This window comes from Solanum tuberosum, unplaced genomic scaffold (genome assembly GCF_000226075.1).
Source record: "Solanum tuberosum cultivar DM 1-3 516 R44 unplaced genomic scaffold, SolTub_3.0 scf00379, whole genome shotgun sequence".
Taxonomy (NCBI): domain Eukaryota; kingdom Viridiplantae; phylum Streptophyta; class Magnoliopsida; order Solanales; family Solanaceae; genus Solanum; species Solanum tuberosum.
The window spans coordinates 125061-150558 of NW_006239309.1; the positions used below are offsets into that span (position 1 = coordinate 125061).

Here is a 25498-nt window from a genome sequence, read left to right on the forward strand (position 1 = left end):
TGGTGCATATTAGAGAGCTCGTGTGACAATATGACGATGGATTGATAACTTCCTGTCTTCTTTGCATTTTCAACGTTTGAAATATGCTCACTTATAATAACAACAACATACCCAATGTAATCCCACAAGTATGGTCTGAGAAGGATATGATGTACGGCTGTATGCTAACCTTACTCCTTTTTAGGAGGTAGAGTGACTGTTTGCGATAGATATCACCTGAAGTAAAAATATGCTCTTGTCATAGATTGGTTTGTAGCTGATGTTGCAACTACAGTATGTTGGGAGCATTCAGAAAATATATGACCAAAAAATGGTTGTTTTCTGTGGTTAAGGAAGTCTGCTTCTTAAAAACACCACAAGCAAAAAATTATTTTTTTCAAGACTAAATTATCCCTTACATATAATACACATTTACCAATATATCACTTATTAATTAGGCATAATACATAAATTGAACCCTTAACTTGGCTTCAAATTATAACTTTGACCTTTAACTTTGTGAGTGCACAAATAGGCACTTTAACTATCCAAAACTTAAAACAAAAAAACACTCGGATCCTACCTGGCAAAATGCGTGAAATACACTCAAATTAGGCGCGTCAGATGTAAAAATCGAGGGGCCCAACAGTAAAAAAAGCATTGAAAGGACAATTAAACCCTCTTTATATTTTTTTCAACAATTTTCCCCTCTTTTTTGCATTATTTGCTGTTCACGGCAAAATGCAAGTGACATTTAATAATTTTTTTTGTTATTGCGAAAAAAATTATAATGAAGTTTTTTTTTGGCAAGATGGGTGAATATACACTTGTAAAAGTCGAATGCAATTTTAAGTTCGAAGGTTGTCGATCAATGAATCCGATCCACACTTAAGGGACTCCTTACATTTTAATTAGGTATCAGATTGCTACTCAAATTTGACAAAAATCTCTAAAAAATTCATTCAGACAATTTATCAAACACTTTAAGTGCACCATTTTACTTAATAATTTTTAGCACTGTATGTTCATTTTTTGGCCTCCAAAAATTCATAATTGTAATTTGCTATTCACTATGACAATCACAATACACAAAACACCCTGTTTTTTCCATTAAGTATTTGACAACTTAAAGCACAAATACACTTTAACTAAAGAAAAGAAGGAGAAGTTCATTTATTCTCATGTCTTCCCATATTTATGGGCTGCTTTGAAATAATTTTGCAACAAAAACAATAGTAAAAAAATGCTGAAATGACAACTCTACCCCCCGAATTCCGGCAACCCAAAACCCCCGTTTATTTTCTTCTTTTTCAGGCAAAAAGCCACCACCAAATGACCCCCAAACAAGTACCTCCAACCCAGCCGTTCTCCTTCTTCCTCACACCGGAGCACAACCCATGAAGCGAACTAGCTTCGAGCTCGCTAAACCCACCAAATACCCGACCCCAAACCCATCAGATCCGCCATCTCCGGCGAGAATCATCACGAAACAACACTGCTGCAACCAGCAGCTCGAACCAGACACAAAACAGCAACCAAATGACCCCCCAAACCCCATGAAAACAGACCCAATGAGCTCCAAGCTAGCAAAACCATTAGGAGGAATTAATTTTGATTCTTGTATATAAATTAAAATTAATTTTGATTTTTTTAAGTTCTAAAATGACGTGTAAAATATTTAATTAGTTGGCAGCCATTGAGTGGCTCACTAATACACGTGGGAGCGTTTGCATTTCACGCTCTTTGGCTCCGAAAATCGTGTGTTTATTTATTTAAAGGTAGGATAGTTAAAGTGCCTATTTGTGCATTATGAAAGTTGGAGGTCAAAGTTAAAATTTGAAGCCAAGTTTAGGGGTCAATATATGTATTATGCCTATTAATTAATTATCATATCTCATAAGTTTGGTTAAGTTTCATTCAAAAAATTTATATTTATATTTTTTATTTTTCTATAATAAATTATTATATTTTATTTTACGTTTATGTATTATTATTTTATTTATTATATCACGTATTATTCTGCACAACTAGAAAAAATATAACAACAATATTTTTCCAAGATTAGAAAAAGAAAAAATAATAATTGAAGATTTTAGCCCTCCAAAAGAGTATAATATTGATTTAAAATTTGAATATGTACATTTTAATTTAATAAAAATAATTTTTTTTTTTGCAGTAGATATTAAAAATAATTTCAATCCATAAAATAATCTTAATACATCATTGATCATACTTGTCTTTTTTCATAATTTGACTCAAACAGGCTCTAAATATAGTTAGAAACAAACACTCCTTTTAAGTCAAAGTGTTCTTCGGTGTTCAAAGTGCTTTTTCTTTCTATATGAAAAAATAAATATTTATTCAGAATCTCATAAAATAGGCAATATTCCTTAAATAGTAAAAAAACAACTTTGACCGTAAATTGTATTCCAATAAAATATTTTCCTATATGGAGTATTTTTTTTACTATAAATCCTATTTAATACAAACTGAATTCTAAACAAATTTGGTTTCCTCTATTCTTTCTTTATAACTATTGCTAAACCTAGCTAAATAGAATTAGTCACAATTTTGTTGATTAGCTACAAAATTTGTTTTGCTGTTAGCTACAAAATTTGTTTGTCGCTAATTTCTGATTAGTGATCATAAAGATGAGGATAGCAGTAGAAGGGTGTATGCATGAGAGAGTATAATGCTGTCTTGCCCTTGACAATGAGTAACGCGAATTATGACAATATTATTCATGTTGACATAGAAAAGTGTCGTCAGTTTGTAAGAAATAAACTACGAACAAGAGGATTCAATGCGCCATTTGAATTTGTTCAGACTGCGCCATGCTACAATCCTAATTCTCAACCTGTTGCTAATGGTCAAGTTTTCTATAGGAACCCTCAGACAGAAGCTCTTCTACAGTTTTTTGAACTCGAGTATCGTTTTACTTAGTAAAATGCCAGAATCAGGGGAAGCCTGATCAAGTACACGCGAACCTTTTTTAGTTTGAATAAAGTATGTAACAAGTTTTGCATGGTTATTTGGTTGTTGATTAGAGTTGCAGGCATTAGTAGCATATAAATTAGTTATGCAAGGTTTAGTTATTCATGTATTAGTTATGCGAGATCATGCTAGACCACGTATTGAAAATCAGTAAATCGCGATAATCCTCTTGGTATCTCACTGGTGTGCGTTTACTATGCACCATGGGAAATTAATCTTTCCATACACTCACTCACCTAAGAGCTACTGAGATGCTCACTTCTTGAAGGTTCACTTCAAGTCCTAAAGGCCGATGAGTTTGATTATCCCTATTGAACTCGTTCACTACCAACATAACGTGGAATATGGGATGTTGTTGTTACTGTTGGTGATACTGTAGGTACTACTCCTCCGATTTTCTATGAATGGTTTCATTAAGGTTTTGCAACAAAATCAATCGAAAGTCATATCACCAAAATATTTATAGGCTAACTAACACACACGAAAAATTGAAAAAAATGGTCTAATTCTTGTAAATTGACCCGTAAATGTCGAAAATGGACTCTAAAAATTGTGAGACTGTACTTATTGTTCCCCTAACTACCTGCGGAGGGTTTCGTAAAGATTTCACAAAGAAATCATCTGGAAGCTATTTCATAAAATATTCATAGGCTAACTCACACAAAAAATTGAGAAAATCGTCTAATTCCTATATATTGACCCATAAATGTCCAAAATGAACTCTAAAGATTGTGAGATTGTACGTACTTCTGTCTCAACTCTCCAAGGAGGGTTCCGTAAAGATTTCGCATATAAATCGTCCGAAAGCCCTATCAACAAAATATTCATAGGCTAACACACATGAAAAATTGAGAAAATCACATAATTCTTGTAAATTGACCCGTAAATGTCAAAAATGGACTCTAAAAATTGTGAGATTGTACGTACTTCTGTCTCAACTCTCCAAGGAGGGTTCCGTAAAGATTTCGCATATAAATCGTCCGAAAGCCCTATCAACAAAATATTCATAGGCTAACACACATGAAAAATTGAGAAAATCACATAATTCTTGTAAATTGACCCGTAAATGTCAAAAATGGACTCTAAAAATTGTGAGATTGTACGTACTACTCCCCCAACTACCTATGAAGGGTTCCACAAAGTTATCACAAAGAAATCGTCTGTAAGCTTTTTCACCAACATATTCATGGGTTAACACATACGAAAAACTGAAAAAATTGCACAATTCCTGTAAATTGGACCCTAAATGTCCAAAATGGACTCTAAAAGTTATGAGATTGTACGTACTGGTCCCCCAACTCCACTTGAAGGGTTTCGTAAAGGTTTTGCAAAAAACTTTCAGAAGTCATATCACCAAAATATTCATAGGCTAACTAACACACACGAAAAATTGAGAAAAATCGCCTAATTCCTGTAAATTGTCTTTAAATGCCCAAAATGAATTCTAAAAATTGTGTGGCTGTACGTACTGCTCCCCCATTTTTCTACGGAGGATTCCATAAATTTTTCACAAAGAAACTGTACCGAAACCATATCATCAAAATATTCATGGGTGTTACACACAAGAAACTGAGAAAATTGTCTAATTCTTGTAAATTGACCCCTAAATGCCCAAAATGAACTCTAAAAGTTGTGAACCTGTATGTACTGCTCCCAACTCCTTACGAAGGGTTTCGTAAAGGTTTTGCAAAGAAATTACCCGAAAGCCACATTACCAAAATATTCATGAGCTAACACACATGAAAAGTTGAGAAAATCGCATAATTATTGCAAATTGTCCCCTAAATGACCAAAATGGACTCTAAAAAATTGTAAGATTGTACGTACTACTCCCCCAACTCCCTACAGAGAGGTCTGTAAAAGTTTCGTAAAGAAATCTTCTAAAAGCCATATCACCAAAATATTCAAAGGCTAACACACACGAAAAAATTGAGAAAATTGTCTAATTCCTGTAAGTTGGCCCATAATTGCCCAAAGTGAATTTTAAAAATTGTGAGATTGTACGTACTGCTCCCCCAACTCTCTATGGAGGGTTCCCTAACGTTTTTGCAAAGAACTCATCCGGAAGCCATATCACCAATATTCATGATATAACACGCACAAAAAACTGAGAAAATCGCTCAATTCATGTAAATTGGCCTCTAAATATCCAAAATGAACTCTAAAAATTGTGAGTCTGTATGTACTGCTCCCCCAACTCCCTACGGAGGGTTTTGTAAAGATTTTGCAAAGAAATCATCCGAAAGTTATGTCACCAAAATATTCTTGGGCTAACTGACGAAAATTGCCTAGTTCGTGTAAATTAATCCCTATATGGACTCTAAAAATTGTGACACTGTACGTGCTGCTCCCCCCACTCCCTACGGAAAGTTTCAGAAATGTTTTTGCAAAGAAATCATCCGAAAGTCATATTATCAAAATATTAATTAGCTAATTATTACACAAAAAAATATATGAAAAAATCACCTAATTTATGTAAATTGACCCTAAATGTCCAAAATGAACTCTAAAAATTGTGCGATTGTACATACTGTTCCCCCAATTCACTACAGAGGGTTCCGTAAAAGTTTCACAAATTAAACGTCTGAAAGTCATAGAACCAAAATATTAATGAGCTAATACACATGAAAAATTGAGAAAAAACGTTTAATTTCTGTAAATTGCCCCCTAAAATTTCTCAAAATGGACTCTAAAATTGTGAGACTATACGTACTGCTCCCCCCAACTCCCTACGGAGGGTTCTATAAAGGTTTCACAAAGAACTCTTCTGGAAATCATATCGTCAAAATATTCATGGACTAACACACATGAAAAACTGAGCAAATTACCTAATTCCTGTAAATTGAGCCCTAAATGTCCAAGATGAACTCTAAAGATTAATCATGAACCTTTTCTTATTATCAATCATTTTAATCTTATTGCCATATTTTGTGAGTAATAGTATAATAATAAAAGAGAAATACTAAATTAGCACAAATATACTTTTATAAATATAATATGATACTTTATTATTGTTAAAATACTTAGTAGGTCTCTAGCTAAGTAGCTATAGATTACAAATATTTTTCATTTTATTTTAAATTTATAGAATAAGAGTTAAAAATAAAATTGAGTTTGATATATTTTGAAATTTTTTTTTTGAAATAATCTTCATGCTTGATTTTAAAAGTGAAAATTGACTTAAAAATAGATTATAAATACAACTTCAAAGAATTCAGATTTTTCATGAATCGATATGTCAAATAAAGTAAAATAATTTTTACACAACTTTTCCATTAATTATTTACAATTTGTTTTTGGGCCAAAAAAACTTTCATTTTCCTTTTTCCCTTTTCCCTAAAACCCTCACTCTTTTGCCTGCACTTTGGCTGGGTTCCATTAAAACCCTTGGAGCAGAGCTCTGAAGTAGAAACTGCAAACGAGCAATCGGCCTGAAAATTTGGGCTTCAAATCGTAAGCCTTCTTCCGCTTTAGTTTCAGTTGTTAAGTTTTTGATTTCAGAAAAAAAAGTTGTTTAGATTTGCTGATGTTTTGATACGATTGGATTTTTCATCTTCGTTTGAATGCTTCACTGTAAAATATGAGAATCAAATAGAAGGGGAGTCTTGACGTAACTGATAAATATATGACCCGGAGGTTATGGGTTAAGTGGTGGAAACCGCCTCTTGTAGAAATGCAGGTTAAGACTCTGTACAATACACTCTTGTAGTCCGGCCTTTGTGGAACCACATATAGTGGGAGGTTTAGATACTTGGCTCTAAAAGGAACCAAATAATTAGCATTCACTTAAAGAAAGAATTTGGGGATCAAAATGGTATGCTAGTTTTGCAATGCTTTAGGGCTTTGATTCCCGATTTTCAATTTTTTGCAATGGTTCAGTTGTGTTGGAGATGAAAAGAAAGAATGATTTGGTATTTTTCTTTTGTGTACTTGTGTTGATTTCTAGATGGTAGAATGCGGATAGATGGAAACAAATACTATGGTTTGCTATATACTTAAAAAGTTCCTATGCTTCTCTAAATGATACTGTGTGGGAATGGCCAGCTACGAAGCTTTATTCTTGAAATGTGGTCGGAATAAAACAGAAATTTGTAAGGGAACTGCCACTCGTACTTGTGTATGTATACCTGCATCTTTCTCATTACATAAACATGTCACTTTCTGGATACACGCTGCTAGTGATGGTTAATAGTTCTACTTGTATATTTGTGTAAAATTGCTCTTAAATTAGTCCCCCCCACTAATTGTGCTTTATACCTTGTTATGGCAGGGGAAAAGAAATCATATTGCATTGTTTTGACTCCCATCCTTGCTCCTGCTACAATCTCATTATTTCTGTCTTTGTTCAGCTGGAAAATTAATTGGCAGGAGGTATGGGTTATGATTCTACCATGTCCAATACGACAGAGGACTCAAACCAGGGAATTGACAAGCAGCACCTTGCTTCTCCCATTAAGAATTTGGTGGACAAGTATCAACTTGTTCCAGAATTCCTAAAGGTGAGAGGTTTGGTGAAGCAACACTTGGACTCCTTCAATTATTTTGTTAGGACGGAAATAAAGAAGATTGTCCGAGCGAATCAGGAGATTAGATCAATATTGGACCCCAATATTTATCTTAGGTACAGGGATGTCCACATTGGTGAACCGTCAATGGTTTTTGATGCTGTAACTGAGAAATTATGTCCACAGAAATGCCGACTATCTGACCGTACCTATGCGGCACCAATTTATGTCACCATTGAATACACGACTGGAAGTCATGGGCAAACATCAGTGTCAACAAAGAAGAATGTTATCATTGGAAGGATGCCAATTATGCTTAGAAGCAGTTGTTGCGTGCTATATGGTAAAGATGAAGATGAACTAGCAAGACTTGGAGAATGCCCACTTGATCCTGGAGGATATTTTGTAATCAAAGGCACTGAGAAGGTAATTTTAATTCAAGAGCAGCTCTCGAAGAACAGGATAATCATTGATACAGATAAAAAAGGTTCTGTACAAGCATCTGTTACCAGCAGCACAGAAAAAACAAAGAGCAAAACAATTATAAAAATGGAGAAAGAAAAGGTATACTTAGAGTTGAATATGTTCAAAACCAAGGTCCCCATAATGGTTGTCATGAAGGCCATGGGAATGGAGAGCGATCAAGAGGTTGTGCAAATGATAGGAAGAGATCCTCGGTTTAGTGCTCTGCTTTTGCCATCAATCGAGGAGTGTGCAGATCTCAAGTTGTATACACAACATCAAGCACTGGAGTTCCTCGAGAGTGACAAGATGCTTAAAATGCCTTCATATTCTACTGGCCCAGTTGAGAAGGGAGCCCGAGCTTTGAGTATTCTTCGTGACATATTTCTTGCAAATGTTCCAGTCCATCAACATAATTTCCGCAAAAAATGCATATATGTTGCAGTAATGATGAGGCGCATGATGGAAGCAATCTTAAACAAGGATGCAATGGATGACAAGGACTATGTGGGGAACAAGAGATTGGAGCTCTCCGGTCAGCTACTATCTCTCCTTTTTGAAGATTTGTTCAAGACGATGAATGATGAAGCTAGGAGGACAATCGATACTCTTCTAGCCAGGCCAAGTCGCTCCAGCCGTTTGGACATTTCTCAATACATAGTCAAAGATAGTATTACTATGGGCCTGGAGAGAACCCTATCTACAGGCAATTGGGATGTTAAACGATTTAGGATGCACAGGAAGGGTATGACTCAGGTTGTTGCTAGGCTATCATACATTGGATCATTGGGTCACATGACAAAGATCTCACCGCAATTCGAAAAGTCTAGAAAAGTTAGTGGTCCTAGAGCACTGCAACCTAGCCAGTTTGGCATGCTTTGCCCTTGTGACACACCAGAAGGTGAAGCTTGTGGATTGGTGAAAAACTTGGCCTTGATGACTCATGTTACGACGGATGAGGATGAGCGCCCAATCATGTCTTTGGTACAGTTTCTATTATTTATGTTCCTACTGCTTGATATTTAAGTGTAATGAAGTCGGACAAGTAGTATCCTGAATTTTTATTTGGTTATTTCTTAACTCTGAGCTTTTACACTTGATATTATAGATCTCAAAATCACAAGCGGCCTATGATCATTATAAAAGTTAAAACCAGAAGTGGAGGATTATGTTTAGAAGCTTTCATGGAAACAAGGAAGCCCAGGAATGTGATTGTTTCTTGTTAATCTTTCGATCCCAATGTTTTGACCATATTACTACATAAATTTTTATATTAAACTAATCTACCTGTGTTATAGTTACTGTACCTTTTTAAGAATGTTCTGTCATGATTTCTTTAGTACTTTGTTGCTTCTTCACTCCCGTTATTTTCTTTTTTCGAATTGCTTTGAAGTGCTTTTACTTGAGCCGAGGGTCTATCTGAAACAACCTTTCTACCTTCCGAGGTAGGGGTAAGGTCTGCCTACACACACTATTTGTTGTAAACTAATCTACCTGTGGAATGTAATGTTTGTTTTTCGTAGGAGAAACAAGTGATGAAAAAGTTAAAACGCTAATTGAACTGGTGAAAACAACATAAAGACAGCTCCTTATGTAGGATTTCTAGATGAGAATATGAAAAGTTTTATCCTTAGGATTTCTAATTATGGGAATAGTCTCATGTGTAATCTAGATATAGCATAGCAATCTAATTCTTCTTATCTTAGTTTGATTGTCTCCTTGAGAAAAAATCAATCAAAAGAAAAAGCACGGGGATGATAATTTCTTCTATGTGACTAGGAGCTTGTTAATTGTTGAAATTTTCCCTGCGGGATTTGATGGGGTTATAATCTCCTAAATGCAATTTGCTGATTGTAATCTTGTGCTCTGTAATGATTTCACATATCTTTGTATTTTCCTTATCATACTTTCTATGCTTTAAAAACAGTTTTGCACTTAGGATCAACATGATGAAACTTGTTGGTATCACAGGCTCTGCATGCTATACTTATTGAGGGATTGCATTGGTACTATGATATTGATAACTTTGGAATTGTATGCTAGTAGAAAATGTTGAGAAATTGTAGTCTCGGATATTGGAATGTGACAGGTCTAAATGGACCGAAATGTATAGTCAAGAATGAGGAGAATCATACTTTCCTTGCTTCATGTTAGTCTTCGTAATTCGTAGAGAGTTGCTAAGGGTCATGTTGAAAAGGTGAGCTCAAAGAAAGTGAAACTGTCATCATCTCCTTAAGAGATAGTTAACTTCCTATTGTGTTGTATTTTGCGTTAATAGCGATAGAAAAATCCAACTTTTCAGTTTGTGCTAGTTTCAATTAGTAAAGTTCCATTTCTGTGACATGTGGAACAGTGCTACTGCTTGGGTGTTGAGGACTTGGAACAACTTTCGCCAGAAGAACTTCACATGCCAACTTCCTATCTTATCACATTAAATGGACTTATTCTAGGCAAGCACAAGAGTCCTCAGGTATGTTCGAAGTGGAACAACTATTTTTCTCAAATTTCTGCATCTGAAGTTAGGCTTGTTGTTTACCTTTCACCAATAATCTGTTCTTTTAATCAGCGATTTGCTAATGCAATGAGGAGGCTACGGAGGGCTGGTAAAATTGGGGAGTTTGTAAGCATTTTCGTGAACGAAAAGCAGGTAATTTGACAGTTGGTTCTTTTGCATCTCCGTCCTAGTATTGATTTTGTCACTTGATAAAACTACCTATGCTGGGGTTGAATCCCTTTTGGTTCAAGCTGTCAGGATGAAGACTGGATTCAGAGCCTTATAGACAATTCTTATATCTCTGGTAGTTTTTGGTTAGCATTGCTCCACCATAGTGCTGTTAGCAAAATATTTGCATTTTTCCTCTTTGCTTTTATCATTTGAAATATGATTTGAATGATTATATATAAGTCGGAGGAAATCTCTTGCAGCGCTGTGTCTACATTGCTTCAGATGGTGGACGTGTTTGTCGTCCGCTTGTCATTGCTGACAAAGGTGTTTCCAGGATCAAAGAGCACCACATGAGAGAGTTGAGGGTACTCATCTTACCTGGTTCTTACTTCTGAGCTGTATGTTTTCATGTCAGGTCCACATCTGATCTGATTTTTTTTATTGAAGGATGGTGTGCGTGACTTCGACAGCTTTCTAAAGGATGGTTTGATAGAGTATCTTGATGTCAACGAGGAGAACAACACATTGGTCCGTGTCAAGCAAATGATAAGTGCATTTTATGTTAAAGAGTATTAATTACGCTAGAACTGACTGCAATAATGCATGTTTCTCAGATTGCTCTATACGAAAAGGAGGCGACACCAGAGACAACACATATTGAGATTGAGCCTTTCACAATCTTAGGTGTTTGTGCTGGTTTGATACCTTATCCTCATCACAATCAGTCCCCCAGGAATACCTATCAGTGTGCTATGGGTAAGCAAGCTATGGGAAACATTGCCTATAACCAGTTGAATCGGATGGATGGTTTGCTCTACCTTTTGGTGTATCCTCAACGCCCTTTACTGACTACAAGAACGATCGAGCTGGTTGGGTATGATAAACTAGGGGCTGGTCAGAATGCGACTGTTGCTGTGATGAGTTATAGTGGCTATGACATTGAGGATGCAATAGTAATGAACAAGTCTTCTTTAGATCGAGGTTTTGGGCGTTGCATAGTGATGAAAAAATATTCAGCCATATGTCAGAAGTATGAGAATGGCACATCGGATAGAATAATTAAACCACAGCGTCAAGGATTTGAAGCTGATAAGATGCAAATTCTGGATGATGATGGAATGGCTGCTCCAGGAGAAACTATTCGAAATCATGATATCTATATCAACAAGGAGTCCCCTACAGTCACGAGGACTCCAATCACGTCTCCTATGGGTTTGCCAGATAGTGCATACAAGACAAGTAGACAAACTTATAAAGGTCCTGAAGGGGAGACAGCTGTTGTTGATAGAGTGGCTCTTTATTCTGATAGAAACAACAATTTAAGCATCAAATTTATGATCCGTCATACCCGTAGGCCTGAGATTGGTGACAAATTTAGTAGTAGACATGGGCAGAAAGGAGTCTGTGGCACCATTGTACAACAGGAAGATTTTCCATTTTCTGAACGTGGCATTTGCCCTGATCTTATTATGAATCCTCACGGATTTCCAAGCCGAATGACAGTGGGAAAGATGATTGAGCTCCTTGGAAGTAAAGCTGGAGTTTCATGTGGTAGGTTTCATTACGGGAGTGCTTTCGGAGAACCCAGTGGTCATGCAGACACAGTTGATTCTATCAGTGAAACTCTGGTAAAGCATGGATTTAGCTACAATGGCAAGGATTTTATTTATTCAGGCATTACTGGTATGCCACTACAAGCATACATCTTCATGGGGCCAATATATTATCAAAAGCTGAAACACATGGTCCTAGATAAAATGCATGCTCGTGGGAGTGGGCCTCGTGTTATGATGACAAGACAACCTACCGAAGGAAGGAGTAGAAATGGAGGTTTACGTGTGGGAGAAATGGAACGTGATTGTTTGATTGCATATGGTGCCAGTATGTTGATATACGAGCGCTTGATGATTTCCAGTGACCCATTCGAGGTTCAGGTTTGCCGAAAATGTGGTTTATTGGGGTATTACAACTACAAGCTGAAGACTGGCATTTGTTCTATGTGCAAGAACGGGGAAAATATATCTACGATGAAGTTGCCTTATGCATGCAAACTCCTATTTCAGGAGCTCCAATCAATGAACATTGTCCCACGATTAAAACTAGCAGAAGCATGATTATGGTGTCATTTGTATCTGGAATATGATTCTTCCTTCTAGATAGTTGTCATAGCCAAATCAATTTAGTTGTTTTAAGTTTCCTCTAAAAAGAAGTAATTTTTACTATTTCTATATATACATATCTTGGCAGTGATTATCTCACAAACAGTGGTACTTATGGTTTCTATATGAGCAATGTGAGTGTTCTTTTTGCTGTGAGAAGAATAGTGTCTTCCTTTGATTCATAGCTTATTCTGCTCAATGAGTTTTTTACTTTAGCGACTTTGCAGCATATCTTGACCTTCAAGAGTCCCATTTGATAATGTTGGGCAAAATGTATTTTGAGACAAGAAAACCTCCATTTGTTGTCTGGTGGTGAAATTTTGAGACATGAACATAGCAAAGATAGTTCATTTTGGTCCATAGTACACATTCTAAGTGTTTACTTGCTAAATTAATTTGAGACAGTACCACATCATTTTAGCCTTTCTGCAGATTGTTTAGTTTCTACCCTCGTTCTCTATAAGAAGCTAGGTCCATATCCCCCTCTGCGTTTGTAACTTTTTGGATGTCATATACATGGTAGGGGTCAAGCCTAACCCCCCACACCGTTAAGGTGATGGGTTAGTTTTTTTTTCTTTGATCAAAGCTAATGTTTAATTCACAATAGTACTATTACAATTTCAAGCTATTGAATCAAACAATTGTACATACAAAATTAATACAACCAAACTAAGCGACAAATAACACACTTTTGAAATTTCCATATTTGCTGTTGCTTTAGAACTTTGATTGTATCTGAGCAACCACAGTTTCATCAACTTGAAAAGCCTTGGCAAGAATATCTGTTGCTATAGCTGGTTCTGATCCGAAAACTGCATTAGCAATGCTTATAACACCAGGATTTTGACTACTCAAAGCAGCAACAGCAACAGCATTTCCATATCCCACATTGCGTTGGTAGTGAACAAGTCCAATAGGAAAAACAAACACATCGCCTTTTTTAAGGACTTTAGTAATAAGGCGATTTTCAGGATTTGAAGTTACAAAACCAACTTGAAGAGAACCTTCAAGGACTGTGAATATTTCAGTGGCTCTTGGGTGAGTGTGAGGAGGATTAACTCCCCATGGTGCATAATCTACGCGTGCCAGTGAGATACCTAGAGTGTTCAGTCCTGGTATTTGAGTCGCATTAACACGAGTTACCTTAGACCCAAAAGTGTTTGATGTGTTTCCAGCCAAATGTAGGCCACTGAAGAAAAAGTCCTCTGAGATAACAGACTTGGGATCTTTGCAAGCTAAGCCATTTACCTTAACTGAAACAATGGGAAAAATGCAATGAGTAGACTCATCAAATCATTGATCTTCTAGTCCTAACATAATACTCCCTCAGCTTCATTCAAGTTTATATGACACACTTTTCTTTTTAGTATTCCAAAGAACGACACAATTCTAAATTTGAAAACGACTGTCTTTACACTTCTTCTTTGGCCTTAATGAGAAGCTCTTAAACTATTTAAGTTCACAAGTTTCAAAGGTCTTTATATTTTTCTAAAATAAACTTTGCGCCGACTCAAACTATGTCAGATAAATTGGCACAAAGGGAGTATATAACAGGAAAATGAGGTTCTTATCGCGATTTACTGTTTTACAATACCTGTGCTAGCAGGATCGGCCACGCAGAAATCTTGCATTGGACTTGACTCAAAAGCTAACACAGCACAGCAGAAACTTACGACTATCAGATTTAGCAGGAGAAAGTGCTTAGCCATTTCAAGAACTAAAGAAAAGAAGCAAAACAACAATATTAACTATGTCTCAGTTCCGAACTAGCAGAAGCAAGAGTGATGGGAAAATATTGGAAGAGAAGGAGGATGTTTTCTTATATAGAAGAGAAGAAAGAGTCCATGCATGCAAAGATACTTTGAGTTTTGGTGAGTAATTTGTGTCTTTTTGAAAAGATTATGAAGGGCCGCCCAAGCACACATGAAGACTTTGACAACAATTAGCTGTCATTTGCAGAAACAAGTCAAGAATAAGAGGTTAGCTGGCTCAGGACAAAAGGAAATGGTCTAAAAGACTATTTCTTAAGGATAATAAATGTGATTCTTGAATATCTCAGATGGACAAATGGAGGAATTGTTCATGGAGGCGGAGCTAGAGTTCTTATTATGGGTTCAGCAGAACTCATTAACAAACTTTGGCAAAAAAAATATTTCTATAAAATTAAGTTTCCCTTATCCACTCTGTCTGACTCCATTCACTCGTTATTTGCACTTCTCCAACCAGTAATGCTGTAGTGCCTATGCTGACGACACATTAAACAAAGATACCAATGTAGTACCATATGAATCATGATGTATCCTTTCACAGAAAAATTGAAACCAAGCTCTTTGAACATCTCAACACACATTTATCACAGATTATATTGCGGTAAGGAATTACGGAGAATGGTAAATATAGAGACTGTGATAATACAGTTTCCTAGTTTTATGACTATAATTCCAGTTTAGGCCTTTTGAGTTACAGAACTACCTATGATATCACAAGTCATATCAGGAATAGTATGTCAGTTCTGGTCATCATATAAAATTGAAGCTTAATCTGTTATTTGGCAATAAAGCTGGTCAAGAATACTGTACAAGAGTTCATGCAAACTATTTAGGACAAATGTTACAATGTCAAAAAGATTTTGAATCACTCGCGTTTAGTATTTTTTCATGATTTGATTTCATGAGTACACAAGTATAAGTCATGAAGACTGTAGATATTACCTTTTGAATAATTTGGTTGAACTAATTTAAACGATGTTGCAATTCAAATCATGTTGATAGAAACTTAATTTTTCACATTAACTATGGTACAGTTTATTGCAGAAGGCATCTGATGTCATGAAGACTACACAACAATGGACAAGATGTTATCTTATAACAAAAGTTACTCTCTATTAATTGATGTCAGAGGGCTGTGTTGGAGTTCACTGTTTGGATATTAGGCTGATTTTGAGGTGACCGCGGTGATTGTCCTAGCTGATTAGAATATTGACAAATTTGGTTCTTGACATATGAAAAGTTCGAGTGACTCAAACTTGCTATAGTTCCTCAAAAGGATCAGTACTTGTATTGTATCTGCTTTTTCTAGTTAATCATCTCATCACAACATTTTGGGCCATTCACATACCAATAAACTTTTTACTTTCAAGAAATTAAGTGAAGAATGAAATCAAAGTGCATACAACACAAAAGCTCTAGAACAAATAAATTGATACAGATATTCCTCTAGTGATTATCTGTTAACGAATCACTCAGTAAATGAATAAAGATCTCACTCCTTTATCACGCACACAAGAAACAAATGCTCTCAAGCTTCCATAGGTCTGTTTGTAAGTAAACTTTCTGCTTAAAATTTTGATTGTATCTGACCAACAACAGTGGCATCAACTTGAAAAGCCTTGGCAAGAATATCTGTTGCTATAGCTGGTTCTGATCCGAAAACTGCATTGGCAATGCTTATAACACCAGGATTCTGACTACTCAAAGCAGCAATAGCAACAGCATTTCCATTTCCCACGTTGCGTTGGTAGTGAACAAGTCCAATTGGAAAAACAAACACATCGCCTTTTTTAAGGACCTTAGTAATATGGTGATTTTCAGGATTTGAAGTTACAAAACCAACTTGAAGAGAACCTTCAAGGACTGTGACTATCTCAGTAGCTCTTGGGTGAGTGTGAGGAGGATTAATTCCCCATGGTGCATAGTCTACGCGTGCCAGTGAGATACCTAGAGTGTTCAGTCCTGGAATTTGAGCTACATTGGCTGGAGTGACCTTAGAGCCAAAAGTGTTAGATGTGTTTCCAGCTAAATGTAGGCCACTGAAGAAGAAGTCCTCTGCGATAACAGACTTGGGATCTTTGCAAGATAAGCCATTTACCTTAACTGAAACAATAGGAACATAAAATACAGTGAGCAAACTCATTAATTACTGATCTTCTAGTCCTAATATAATATTCCATGTATTCCAGTTTATGCAACACATTTTTCCTTTCTTCATTTGTTCCAAAAATAATGACACACTTCTAAATTTGGAAACAAAACTTCTCCTGTTACACTTCATGAGAAGTTGTTTTAACTGCACAAATGTTATGACATGTTTCAAATGTTTTTATTTTTTTCTTAAACTCCATGTTGATTCAAACTACGTCACATAAATTAGAATAGAGGGAGAATATAAGAGTTAAAAATGAGATACAGATCGCTATTTACTGATTTGCAATACCTGTGCTAATAGGATCCGCCACACAGAAATCTTGCATTGGACTTGGCTCAAAAGCTAACACAACACAGCAGAAACTTAGTACTGCTATTAGATTCAGCAGGAGAAAGTGCTTAGCCATTTCAAGAACTAAAGAACAAAAGCTAGGAGAAGCAAATATTAGAAGAGAAGAAAGATGCTTTCCTTTTTGTGGGATGAAGTGATTGATAAGATAGTCTCCTTATATAGAAGAGAGGAAGTGCTTCAGGTATGTTTGGAGTATTAGTGAGTAATTTGTGTATTTTTTGAAAATATTGTGAAGAGCCGTCCAAGCACACATGAAGAATTTGACAATGAGTAGCTGTCATTTGTAGTGATAAGACAAGAATAAGAAGTTAGCCGGCTTAGGACAAAGGAAATGGTCCAAAAGACTAACTTTTAAGGATAATAAATGTGATTTTTGAATACCTGGTCAAATGGAGGATTGTTCACAGGGAGAAGCTAGAGTTTTAATTACGGGTTCAATAGAACTCATTAACTAGCTTTGGCAAAAAATTACTTCTATAAAATAATATTCCTTTCCACTCTATCCCCTTTCACTGGTTATTCACATTTTTCCAGCCAGTAGTGCTGTAGTGTCTATGCCCCGAACACATACAACTATGATACAAACATACCATATGAATCATGATGTATCCTTTCATATACAAATTGAAACCAAGCTCTTAGAACACCTCAACATGCATTTTTCACAGATTATATTGCGGTTAACAGAATAACGGAGAATGCTAAAGTTAGAGAGTAATAATGCAGCATCCTAGATAGTTTATGATTCTAATTCCAGTTTAGGCCTTTTGAGTTACAAAACTACTTATGATATCACAAGTCATATCAGAAACACCTCAATCTGTTATTTGGCAATAAATCTGGGCAAGAATACTATAGAAAAGTTCATGAACACTCCTTATATGACAAATGTTACCTAGTCAAAAAGATTTTGAATCAGTCGCGTTTACTAAATTTTTATGATGTGATTTCAGTACGCAAGTATAGGTCAAGAAGGCAGTAGGCATTACCTTTTAAATGATTTGGTTGAACTATTTAAACTATGTTGCGATTCTAGTCATGTTGATATATACTTAAATTTTTCACATTAAATATGGTAGAGCTTGTTGCAGAAGGCATCTGATGTCATGAAGACTACACAGGAAAATATGTTATCTTATAACAGAAGTTACTCATCATTGAGCGATAACACAAATCTGGTTATGCTTATTTATACTCAGCTCATGTCATCTGGAGCAATCTAAAGGCAGTTTAAAATACATTTTACCTAGCCAATTGTGTATATAATTAGTTCAAGTTCTTTTATCAGTTAATAGTTTAGTGTAGTGGTTCTTGATGTCTAATAATTTCTATTAACTGATTTCAAAGAGCTGCATTAAAGTTCACTGTTTGGATTAGAAACTAACAAATTCGTTTCTTGATATGTGAAAAGTTCAAGTAACTCAACTTACTATAGTTCCTCAAAAGGATCATTACTTGCATTGTCTCTACTTTTTCTACTGAATCATCTCATCACAAAATTTTGGTCCATTCACATAGTAACAACTTTAACTTTCAAGAAATTAACTGAAGAATGAATATATTGAAGTACATACAATATAAAACCTCTAGAATAAACAAATCATCACACAGTAGACAAATAAACGTCTCACTCCATTATCACCACACACGAAAAACAAATGCTGTCAACTCAGGTCTGTTTGTAAGTAAACTTGCTGCTTAAAATTTTGATTGTATCTGAGCAACAACAGTGGCATCAACTTGAAAAGCCTTGGCAAGAATATCTGTTGCTATAGTTGGTTCTGATCCGAAAACTGCATTAGCAACGCTTATAACACCAGGATTCTGACTACTCAAAGCAGCAAAAGCAACAGCATTTCCATTTCCCACGTTGCGTTGGTAGTGAACAAGTCCAATTGGAAAAACAAACACATCACCTTTTTTAAGGACCTTAGTAATATGGCGATTTTCAGGATTTGAAGTTACAAAACCAACTTGAAGAAAACCTTCAAGGACTGTGAGTATCTCAGTAGCTCTTGGGTGAGTGTGAGGAGGGTTGATTCCCCATGGTGCATAGTCTACGCGTGCCAGTGAGATGCCAAGAGTGTTCACTCCTGGTATTTGAGCTACATTGGCTGGAGTGACCTTAGAGCCAAAAGTGTTAGATGTGTTTCCAGATAAATGTAGGCCACTGAAAAAGAAGTCCTCTGCGATAACAGACTTGGGATCTTTGCAAGATAAGCCATTTACCTTAACTGAAACAATAGGAACATAAAATACAGTGAGCAAACTCATTAATTACTGATCTTCTAGTCCTAATATAATATTCCATGAATTCCAGTTTATCTGACACATTTTTCCTTTCTTCTTTTGTTCCGAAAATAATGACACACTTCTAAATTTGGAAACAAAACTTCTCCTGTTACACTTCATGAGAAGTTGTTTTAACTGCACAAATGTTATGACATGTTTCAAATGTTTTTATTTTTTTCTTAAACTCCATATTGATTCAAACTATGTCACATAAATTAGAATAGAGGGAGAACATAAGAGTTAAAAATGAGATACAATCGCGATTTACTGATTTGCAATACCTGTGCTAGTAGGATCGGCCACACAGAAATCTTGCATTGGACTTGGCTCAAAAGCTATCACAACACAGCAGAAACTTACTACTGCTATTAGATTCAGCAGGAGAAAATGCTTAGCCATTTCAAGAACTAAAGAACAAAAGCTAGGAGAAGCAACTATTTGAAGAGAAGAAAGATGTTTTTCTTTTTGTGGGATGAAGTGATTGATAAGATAGTCTCCTTATATAGAAGAGAGAAAATGCTTCATGCATACAAAAGTGCTACGAGTTTTAGTGAGTAATTTGTGTCTTCTTTGAAAATATTGTGAAGAGCCGTCCAAGCACACATGAAGACTTTGACAATGAGTAGCTGTCATTGGCAGTGATATGACATCATTTGCAGAAAAAAGTTAGCCGGCTTAGGACAAAGGAAATGGTCCAAAAGACTAATATTTTAAGGATAATAAGTGTGATTTTTGAATACCTTGGATGGACAAATGGAGGATTTGTTCACAGGGCGGAGCTAGAGTTTTAACTATCGTTTCAACAGAACTCATTAACTAGATTTGGCAAACAATTACTTATATAAAATTATATTTCTTTTCCAGTCTATCCCCTTTCACTGGTTATTCACATTTTTCCAGCCAGTAGTCCTTTAGTGCCTATGTCCCAGACACATAAAACAACGATACCAACGTACCATATGACTCACGATGTATCCTTTCACAGACAAATTGAAACCAAGCTCTTTGAACATCTCAACATGCATTTATCACAGATTATATTGCAGTAAAGAATTACAGAGAATGCTAAAGTTAAAGTGTAATAATACAGCATCCTAGCTAGTTTATGAGTCTAATTCCAGTTTAGGCCTTTTGATTTACAAAGCTACCTATGATATCATAAGTCATATCAGGAACACCTCAATCTGTTATTTGGCAATAAATCTGGGAAAGAATATTATACAAGAGTTCATGAACACTCTTTAAGACAAATGTCACCTTGTCTAAAAGACTTTGAATCAGTTGCGTTTAATAATTTTTTATGATGTGATTTCAGTACGCAAGTCTAAGTCATGAAGACAGTAGGCATTTACCTTTTAAATCATTTTATTGAACTATTTAACGATGTTGCAATTCAAGTCATGTTGATGTATACTTAAGTTTTTCACATTAATTATGGTACAGTTTGTTGCAGAAGGAATCTGGTGTCATGAAGACTACACAGGAAAAGATGTTATCTTATAATAGAAGTTACTCATCATCGAGCGATAACACCAATCTGGTTATGCTTATTTTTACTCAGCTCATGTCATCTGGAGCAAGCTACAGGCAGTTTTAAATACATTTTACCTAGCCATTCATGTATATAATTGGTTCGAGTTCTTTTATCAGTTAAGAGTTTAGTGTAGTGGTTCTTGATGTCTAATGATTTCTATTAACTGATTTCAAAGAGCTGCGTTAGAGTTCACTGTTTGGATTAGAAACTAACAAATTCGTTTCTTGATATGTGAAAAGTTCGAGTAACTCAACTTACTATAGTTCCTCAAAAGGATCATTACTTGCATTCCGTCTCTACTTTTTCTACTGAATCATCTCATCACAAAATTTTGGTCCATTCACATAGTAACAGCTTTAACTTTCAAGAAATTAACTGAAGAATGAATATATTGAAGTACATACAATATAAAACCTCTAGAATAAACAAATCATCACACAGTAAACAAATAAACGTCTCACTCCATCATCACCACATACGAAAAACAAAATGCTGTCAACTCAGGTCTGTTTGTAAGTAAACTTGCTGCTTAAAATTTTGATTGTATCTGAGCAACAACAGTGGCATCAACTTGAAAAGCTTTGGCAAGAATATCTGTTGCTATAGCTGGTTCAGATCCGAAAACTGCATTAGCAATGCTTATAACACCAGGATTCTGACTACTCAAAGCAGCAATAGCAACAGCATTTCCTTTTCCCACGTTGCGTTGGTAGTGAACAAGTCCAATTGGGAAAACAAACACATCGCCTTTTTTAAGGACCTTAGTAATATGGCGATTTTCAGGATTTGAAGTTACAAAACCAACTTGAAGAAAACCTTCAAGGACTGTGACTATCTCAGTAGCTCTTGGGTGAGTGTGAGGAGGATTAATTCCCCATGGTGCATAGTCGACGCGTGCCAGTGAGATACCTAGAGTGTTCAGTCCTGGAATTTGAGCTACATTGGCAGGAGTGACCTTAGAGCCAAAAGTGTTTGATGTGTTTCCAGCCAAATGTAGGCCACTGAAGAAAAAGTCCTCTGCTCCAACAGACTTGGGATCTTTGCAAGCTAAGCCATTCACCTTAGCTGAAAAAACACAGTAAGAAAATTCATCAAATCATTCATCTCCTAGTCTTAATATAATACTCCCTTAGCTTCGTTCTAGTTTATATAACACACTTTCCTTTTTAGTCCTTCAAAAAAGAAAGGAACTTCTAAATTTGGAAACAAATAGCTTTACACTTCTCAATTTACCCTAAATAAGAAAGTGTTATCAGTTATCACCACACAAGTATTATGACATGTATAAGGCCACAAGTTTCAAATGAAATTCTTATCGCGATTTACTGGTTTGCAATACCTGTGCCAGCAGGATCAGCCACACAGAAATCTTGCAATGGACTTGGCTCAAAAGCTAACACAACACAGCAGAAACTTAGTACTGCTATTAGATTCAGCAGGAGAAAGTGCTTAGCCATTTCAAGAACTAAAGAACAGAAGCTAGGAGAACCAAATATTGGAAGAGAAGAAAGATGTTTATTTCTGTGGGATGAAGTGATTGAAAAGATAGTCTCCTTATATAGAGAGGAAATTCTTCATGCATGCAAAAGTTCTTTTTGGAAAATATTCTAAAGGGCCGTCCAAGCACACATGAAGACTTTGATAATGAGTAGCTGTCATTTGCAGAAAGAAGTTAGCCGGCTTAGGACAAAAGGAAATGGTCCAAAAGACTTATTGTGTTATTCTTTAATACTTCGTATGGACAAATGGAGGACTTGTCCACCGCAGAGCTAGAGTTTTAATTACAGGTTCAGCAGAACTCAATGACCGGTTTTGGGGTCAAAGCTCTGTATTTATGTTAAGAAATCCGCTCAATTTTGTCCCAGCATTTAAACAATTGGGATGGAAGCCATCGAAAACCAGATAATATGTTTATAGGATTTGACAGAAATAATTTCGAAAAATAACATAGTGCAAAAATCACATTTTCATTGAACAAATCTAACTTGAGAATATTTCACATATATGAAACGTACATAGTGGTTTAGCAGGGGGAAAACCGAAAATGAAAGAACAAAGGTGCATCAGAAGTATCACTGGAAAACATAAATATTCCATCAAACTAAAAAAGATACAAACAAAATTTCAGGACTAATCACTAGAAGATCCATCATCATCTTCATGCTGTGCAACAACCTTCTCGAGGAACCTTTTCCTTACTCCATCCAGCACAGCTTCTCGGGACTGTTCCTTCTTACTACGCCCATCGTTTAGAACAGGATCTGACTGGCAGAGTGTCAATGCAACACCTGAAGTAAAGGAATGCAGATCTATGAGAGCGGGCCAGCAGAGAGTAGAGAACATATAACAAAGTACTTGGCACCAGCTCATATATCGTAGAGAGAATGCAAAGGAACTTATATAAGTCATATATAAATTGAAAAACAGCACAACATGCCAAGTCTGCAATAGCTGGATCATGAAAGAGAGATAGATAGCCTTTCGTTTTACGATAAAACAGTTGACTAATTACCTTTTCATTCTTGAATTCTAGTAGAAGCATTATAATAGTGAACATAATGGTGTACCTTAGATGAGTGAAGCTGAAATTAAGATGAACGATCATACAAGATTACACAAGATAAAAAAATGACTGCATACAAGAGAAGGTGCAAGTATCACACATCTAGGATGATAAAACGTCACTTGAGATAGGTTGATCAGGTCATACACAGATCTCCAAATGCACCGGTCAGTACTGATTGAAGGTATTAAAAGAGGCCGAGATAGACTTAAAATAACAAGGAATGAAGTTGTCTCAAAGACCCTATTATGTCTAGCATCCGTGCAGAATTTTGCAAAAGTTAAGTTAATGGAAGCAAAAGATCCACATATGCCCTACTGACTAGTTGGAGTTAAGGCTTAGTCATGATCATATGCTTATATTAGGTCCAGTGTTGCTAGAAATCTTTTTAACCTGTTTAGATATTTGTATGTCAGTAGGAAATGTAGAGAGCTTCTGGTGTTAAAGGCCACAAATTATTGAATACTGAAATATAGCGAGTTCAAATAGCGTCAAATAGATAGTGAGAATTCATGTGTAGACTAGCTTGGGATTGAGGCGTAGATGCTGTTGTCATGAATTCTAGTAGAAAGGAAACTGCTTCTGTTCACCCCCACCCCACAGTTAACACAATCCAAAATAAAAGATGGTTAGTGTGGTTATGTTCTACTATCATGAGAAACATGCTGATAGCTACCACACTCTTGAAGTAATTTCAGAAGGTATGAGCTAATTTCAGTAGTAGCACCACCTACGCACTCTTGGTGCCACTGGACCAACTCTCACAAAACAAGGAATAGAGACCTAATTCCATGTAGAATAAACAAAAGGCCATGCTCGAGTTTTACAGCAAGTATACAAGATCTTAAAAGGAATTCCCAGAAAAGAAGAATTTGCTTCTATACACAAGCCATCTATTGTGGCTTACTACCATATAACATCTGCATAAACAGCCTACACAAAATCTTCATACAGGTAGTAGATGGAAACGGGCACAACACTGTAAGTGAATTCACCGAATTACTACCTCTCGAAACAGTAGTAAAAGGAAGTTGAGACAGAAAGTCAACAATTTCACTAAATCATACAAAAAAAAGAAAAAGAAAGAGAAGGATTGGGGTAGCAATGGGATAACAGCTATGAAGAAGAGGATCATACCTTCGGGTGTGCATCTCCGACCAAAACTATGAAGTCCAACATAATTTGACTTCAATGCACCATTGTGGTACACCAAAACAGTTGGAAGATTACAATCTGGATAATTCGGAATGCAATCGGTAGAGATAATTTTGACAAATTTTGTTACAGGGTATTTTGTTGCTAGTTCGTCTAAGCACTGCAAAAGTATCTGGCAGCCTGAGTATCTACAAAGAGCATAAAGTGCTATCAGAATTACTGACATAGAGCTACAAGAGAGAAAAAAATAATGAAGAGATGAAAAATATTTGAAGCTCAAGACCATTGATGTAAGATTGCTTCACTGTTGAAGAGATGAAAACATAAATTACCCATCCTTATACAGAAGCACAACCACCCAGATGTCTTCTGGAGCTTGGGAAACCTCCCGCACAAAATCTGACCCAGAAATTGGTATCACTGATCCAAATCTCACAACCTTAGCAACTTCTCTCATCTCGGCCATCCTCTTCTTCCTTCAACAACAACACAAGAAAGATATATAAGAGATGCTCAATTTCATGTCAACTTGCAAGCTACATGACAATATTTCATCACCAACGCAAACGTAAGTACTATATCAGCATAATTGGATGTCCTTTTTCCTTATGATGCAAATACTGATTTAGGAAAAAAATTTGTTCACTATCTTCCATTATTTACTTATTTGGAACAGCATTAATTGCAGGTGCATGTTTGCATTCTGTAGCTGATAACGAAGTAAAATTGAATTTGACCACGTGGAAAACGAGGCAGCAGTATATGACTTCCAAAAAAAAAAATTATACCATAGGGTAGGATTGACGGCTTATATTGTCTAGTAGTTCATGGGCAACTCTCAGCTAGTTAATTTTACAACACTTATTTTAGTCCAATGTTTTTAGTATATTATTAGGAAGAGAAAAGATCATATAC

At 35.9% G+C, this 25498-nt stretch overlaps 6 protein-coding genes across 7 annotated transcripts in view; 1 reads left to right on the forward strand and 5 right to left on the reverse strand.

Annotated features, from left to right (window-relative positions):
* Positions 1–6270: 6270 nt before the first annotated feature.
* On the forward strand, positions 6271–12920 carry LOC102600550 (DNA-directed RNA polymerase III subunit 2-like). Of its 2 annotated transcripts, none has more exons than XM_006362152.2 (7): positions 6271–6426; positions 7244–8924; positions 10294–10410; positions 10507–10587; positions 10866–10970; positions 11053–11133; positions 11220–12920. In XM_006362152.2, exons 2-7 carry the CDS (start codon positions 7347–7349, stop codon positions 12717–12719), a joined length of 3462 nt encoding a protein of 1153 aa, XP_006362214.1. In that variant the 5' UTR covers positions 6271–6426; positions 7244–7346; the 3' UTR covers positions 12720–12920. The 2 variants fall into 2 exon arrangements, with proteins under 2 accessions (XP_006362214.1, XP_006362215.1); XM_006362153.2 differs by having other exon boundaries at positions 7323–8924.
* Positions 12921–13481: 561 nt separating this feature from the next.
* Positions 13482–14473, reverse strand: LOC102594180 (putative germin-like protein 2-3). Its single transcript, XM_006362217.1, has 2 exons — positions 14359–14473; positions 13482–14017 (listed from the first exon to the last, which is right to left on the reverse strand). Exons 1-2 carry the CDS (start codon positions 14471–14473, stop codon positions 13482–13484), a joined length of 651 nt encoding a protein of 216 aa, XP_006362279.1.
* A 1627-nt stretch (positions 14474–16100) lies between these two features.
* LOC102601104 (putative germin-like protein 2-3) lies at positions 16101–17094 on the reverse strand. The gene is made up of 2 exons (XM_006362154.1): positions 16977–17094; positions 16101–16636 (listed from the first exon to the last, which is right to left on the reverse strand). Exons 1-2 carry the CDS (start codon positions 17092–17094, stop codon positions 16101–16103), a joined length of 654 nt encoding a protein of 217 aa, XP_006362216.1.
* A 1643-nt stretch (positions 17095–18737) lies between these two features.
* On the reverse strand, positions 18738–19730 carry LOC102601448 (putative germin-like protein 2-3). The gene is made up of 2 exons (XM_006362155.1): positions 19613–19730; positions 18738–19273 (listed from the first exon to the last, which is right to left on the reverse strand). The coding sequence occupies exons 1-2, from the start codon at positions 19728–19730 to the stop codon at positions 18738–18740; spliced, it is 654 nt and encodes a 217-aa protein (XP_006362217.1).
* A 1664-nt stretch (positions 19731–21394) lies between these two features.
* Positions 21395–22322, reverse strand: LOC102602113 (putative germin-like protein 2-3). The gene is made up of 2 exons (XM_006362157.1): positions 22205–22322; positions 21395–21930 (listed from the first exon to the last, which is right to left on the reverse strand). Exons 1-2 carry the CDS (start codon positions 22320–22322, stop codon positions 21395–21397), a joined length of 654 nt encoding a protein of 217 aa, XP_006362219.1.
* Positions 22323–22813: 491 nt separating this feature from the next.
* Positions 22814–25498, reverse strand: part of LOC102601780 (phosducin-like protein 3) — a 5088-nt gene continuing 2403 nt past the window's right edge. Inside the window, exons 2-4 of the mRNA XM_006362156.2 lie at positions 24916–25059; positions 24566–24771; positions 22814–23153 (exon numbers count right to left, since the gene is read on the reverse strand). Of these exons, the coding sequence (XP_006362218.1) occupies positions 22996–23153; positions 24566–24771; positions 24916–25059 (508 nt within the window). The 3' untranslated portion in view covers positions 22814–22995. The remainder of the gene's footprint in view (positions 23154–24565; positions 24772–24915; positions 25060–25498) is intronic.

Bases quoted from the DNA above. Each gene is read 5' to 3' on its own strand.
- LOC102600550 (XM_006362152.2), top strand. From the start codon at position 7,347: ATGGGTTATGATTCTACCATGTCCAATACGACAGAGGACTCAAACCAG. The intron at 10,411-10,506 runs GTATGTTCGAAG...TCTTTTAATCAG, and splicing joins GCAAGCACAAGAGTCCTCAG to CGATTTGCTAATGCAATGAG. The intron at 10,588-10,865 runs GTAATTTGACAG...AATCTCTTGCAG, and splicing joins TTTTCGTGAACGAAAAGCAG to CGCTGTGTCTACATTGCTTC.
- LOC102601104 (XM_006362154.1), bottom strand. From the start codon at position 17,094: ATGGCTAAGCACTTTCTCCTGCTGAATCTAATAGCAGTACTAAGTTTC. The intron at 16,637-16,976 runs GTATTGCAAATC...CTATTGTTTCAG, and splicing joins GGCGGATCCTATTAGCACAG to TTAAGGTAAATGGCTTATCT.
- LOC102594180 (XM_006362217.1), bottom strand. From the start codon at position 14,473: ATGGCTAAGCACTTTCTCCTGCTAAATCTGATAGTCGTAAGTTTCTGC. The intron at 14,018-14,358 runs GTATTGTAAAAC...CCATTGTTTCAG, and splicing joins GGCCGATCCTGCTAGCACAG to TTAAGGTAAATGGCTTAGCT.
- LOC102601448 (XM_006362155.1), bottom strand. From the start codon at position 19,730: ATGGCTAAGCATTTTCTCCTGCTGAATCTAATAGCAGTAGTAAGTTTC. The intron at 19,274-19,612 runs GTATTGCAAATC...CTATTGTTTCAG, and splicing joins GGCCGATCCTACTAGCACAG to TTAAGGTAAATGGCTTATCT.
- LOC102602113 (XM_006362157.1), bottom strand. From the start codon at position 22,322: ATGGCTAAGCACTTTCTCCTGCTGAATCTAATAGCAGTACTAAGTTTC. The intron at 21,931-22,204 runs GTATTGCAAACC...GTGTTTTTTCAG, and splicing joins GGCTGATCCTGCTGGCACAG to CTAAGGTGAATGGCTTAGCT.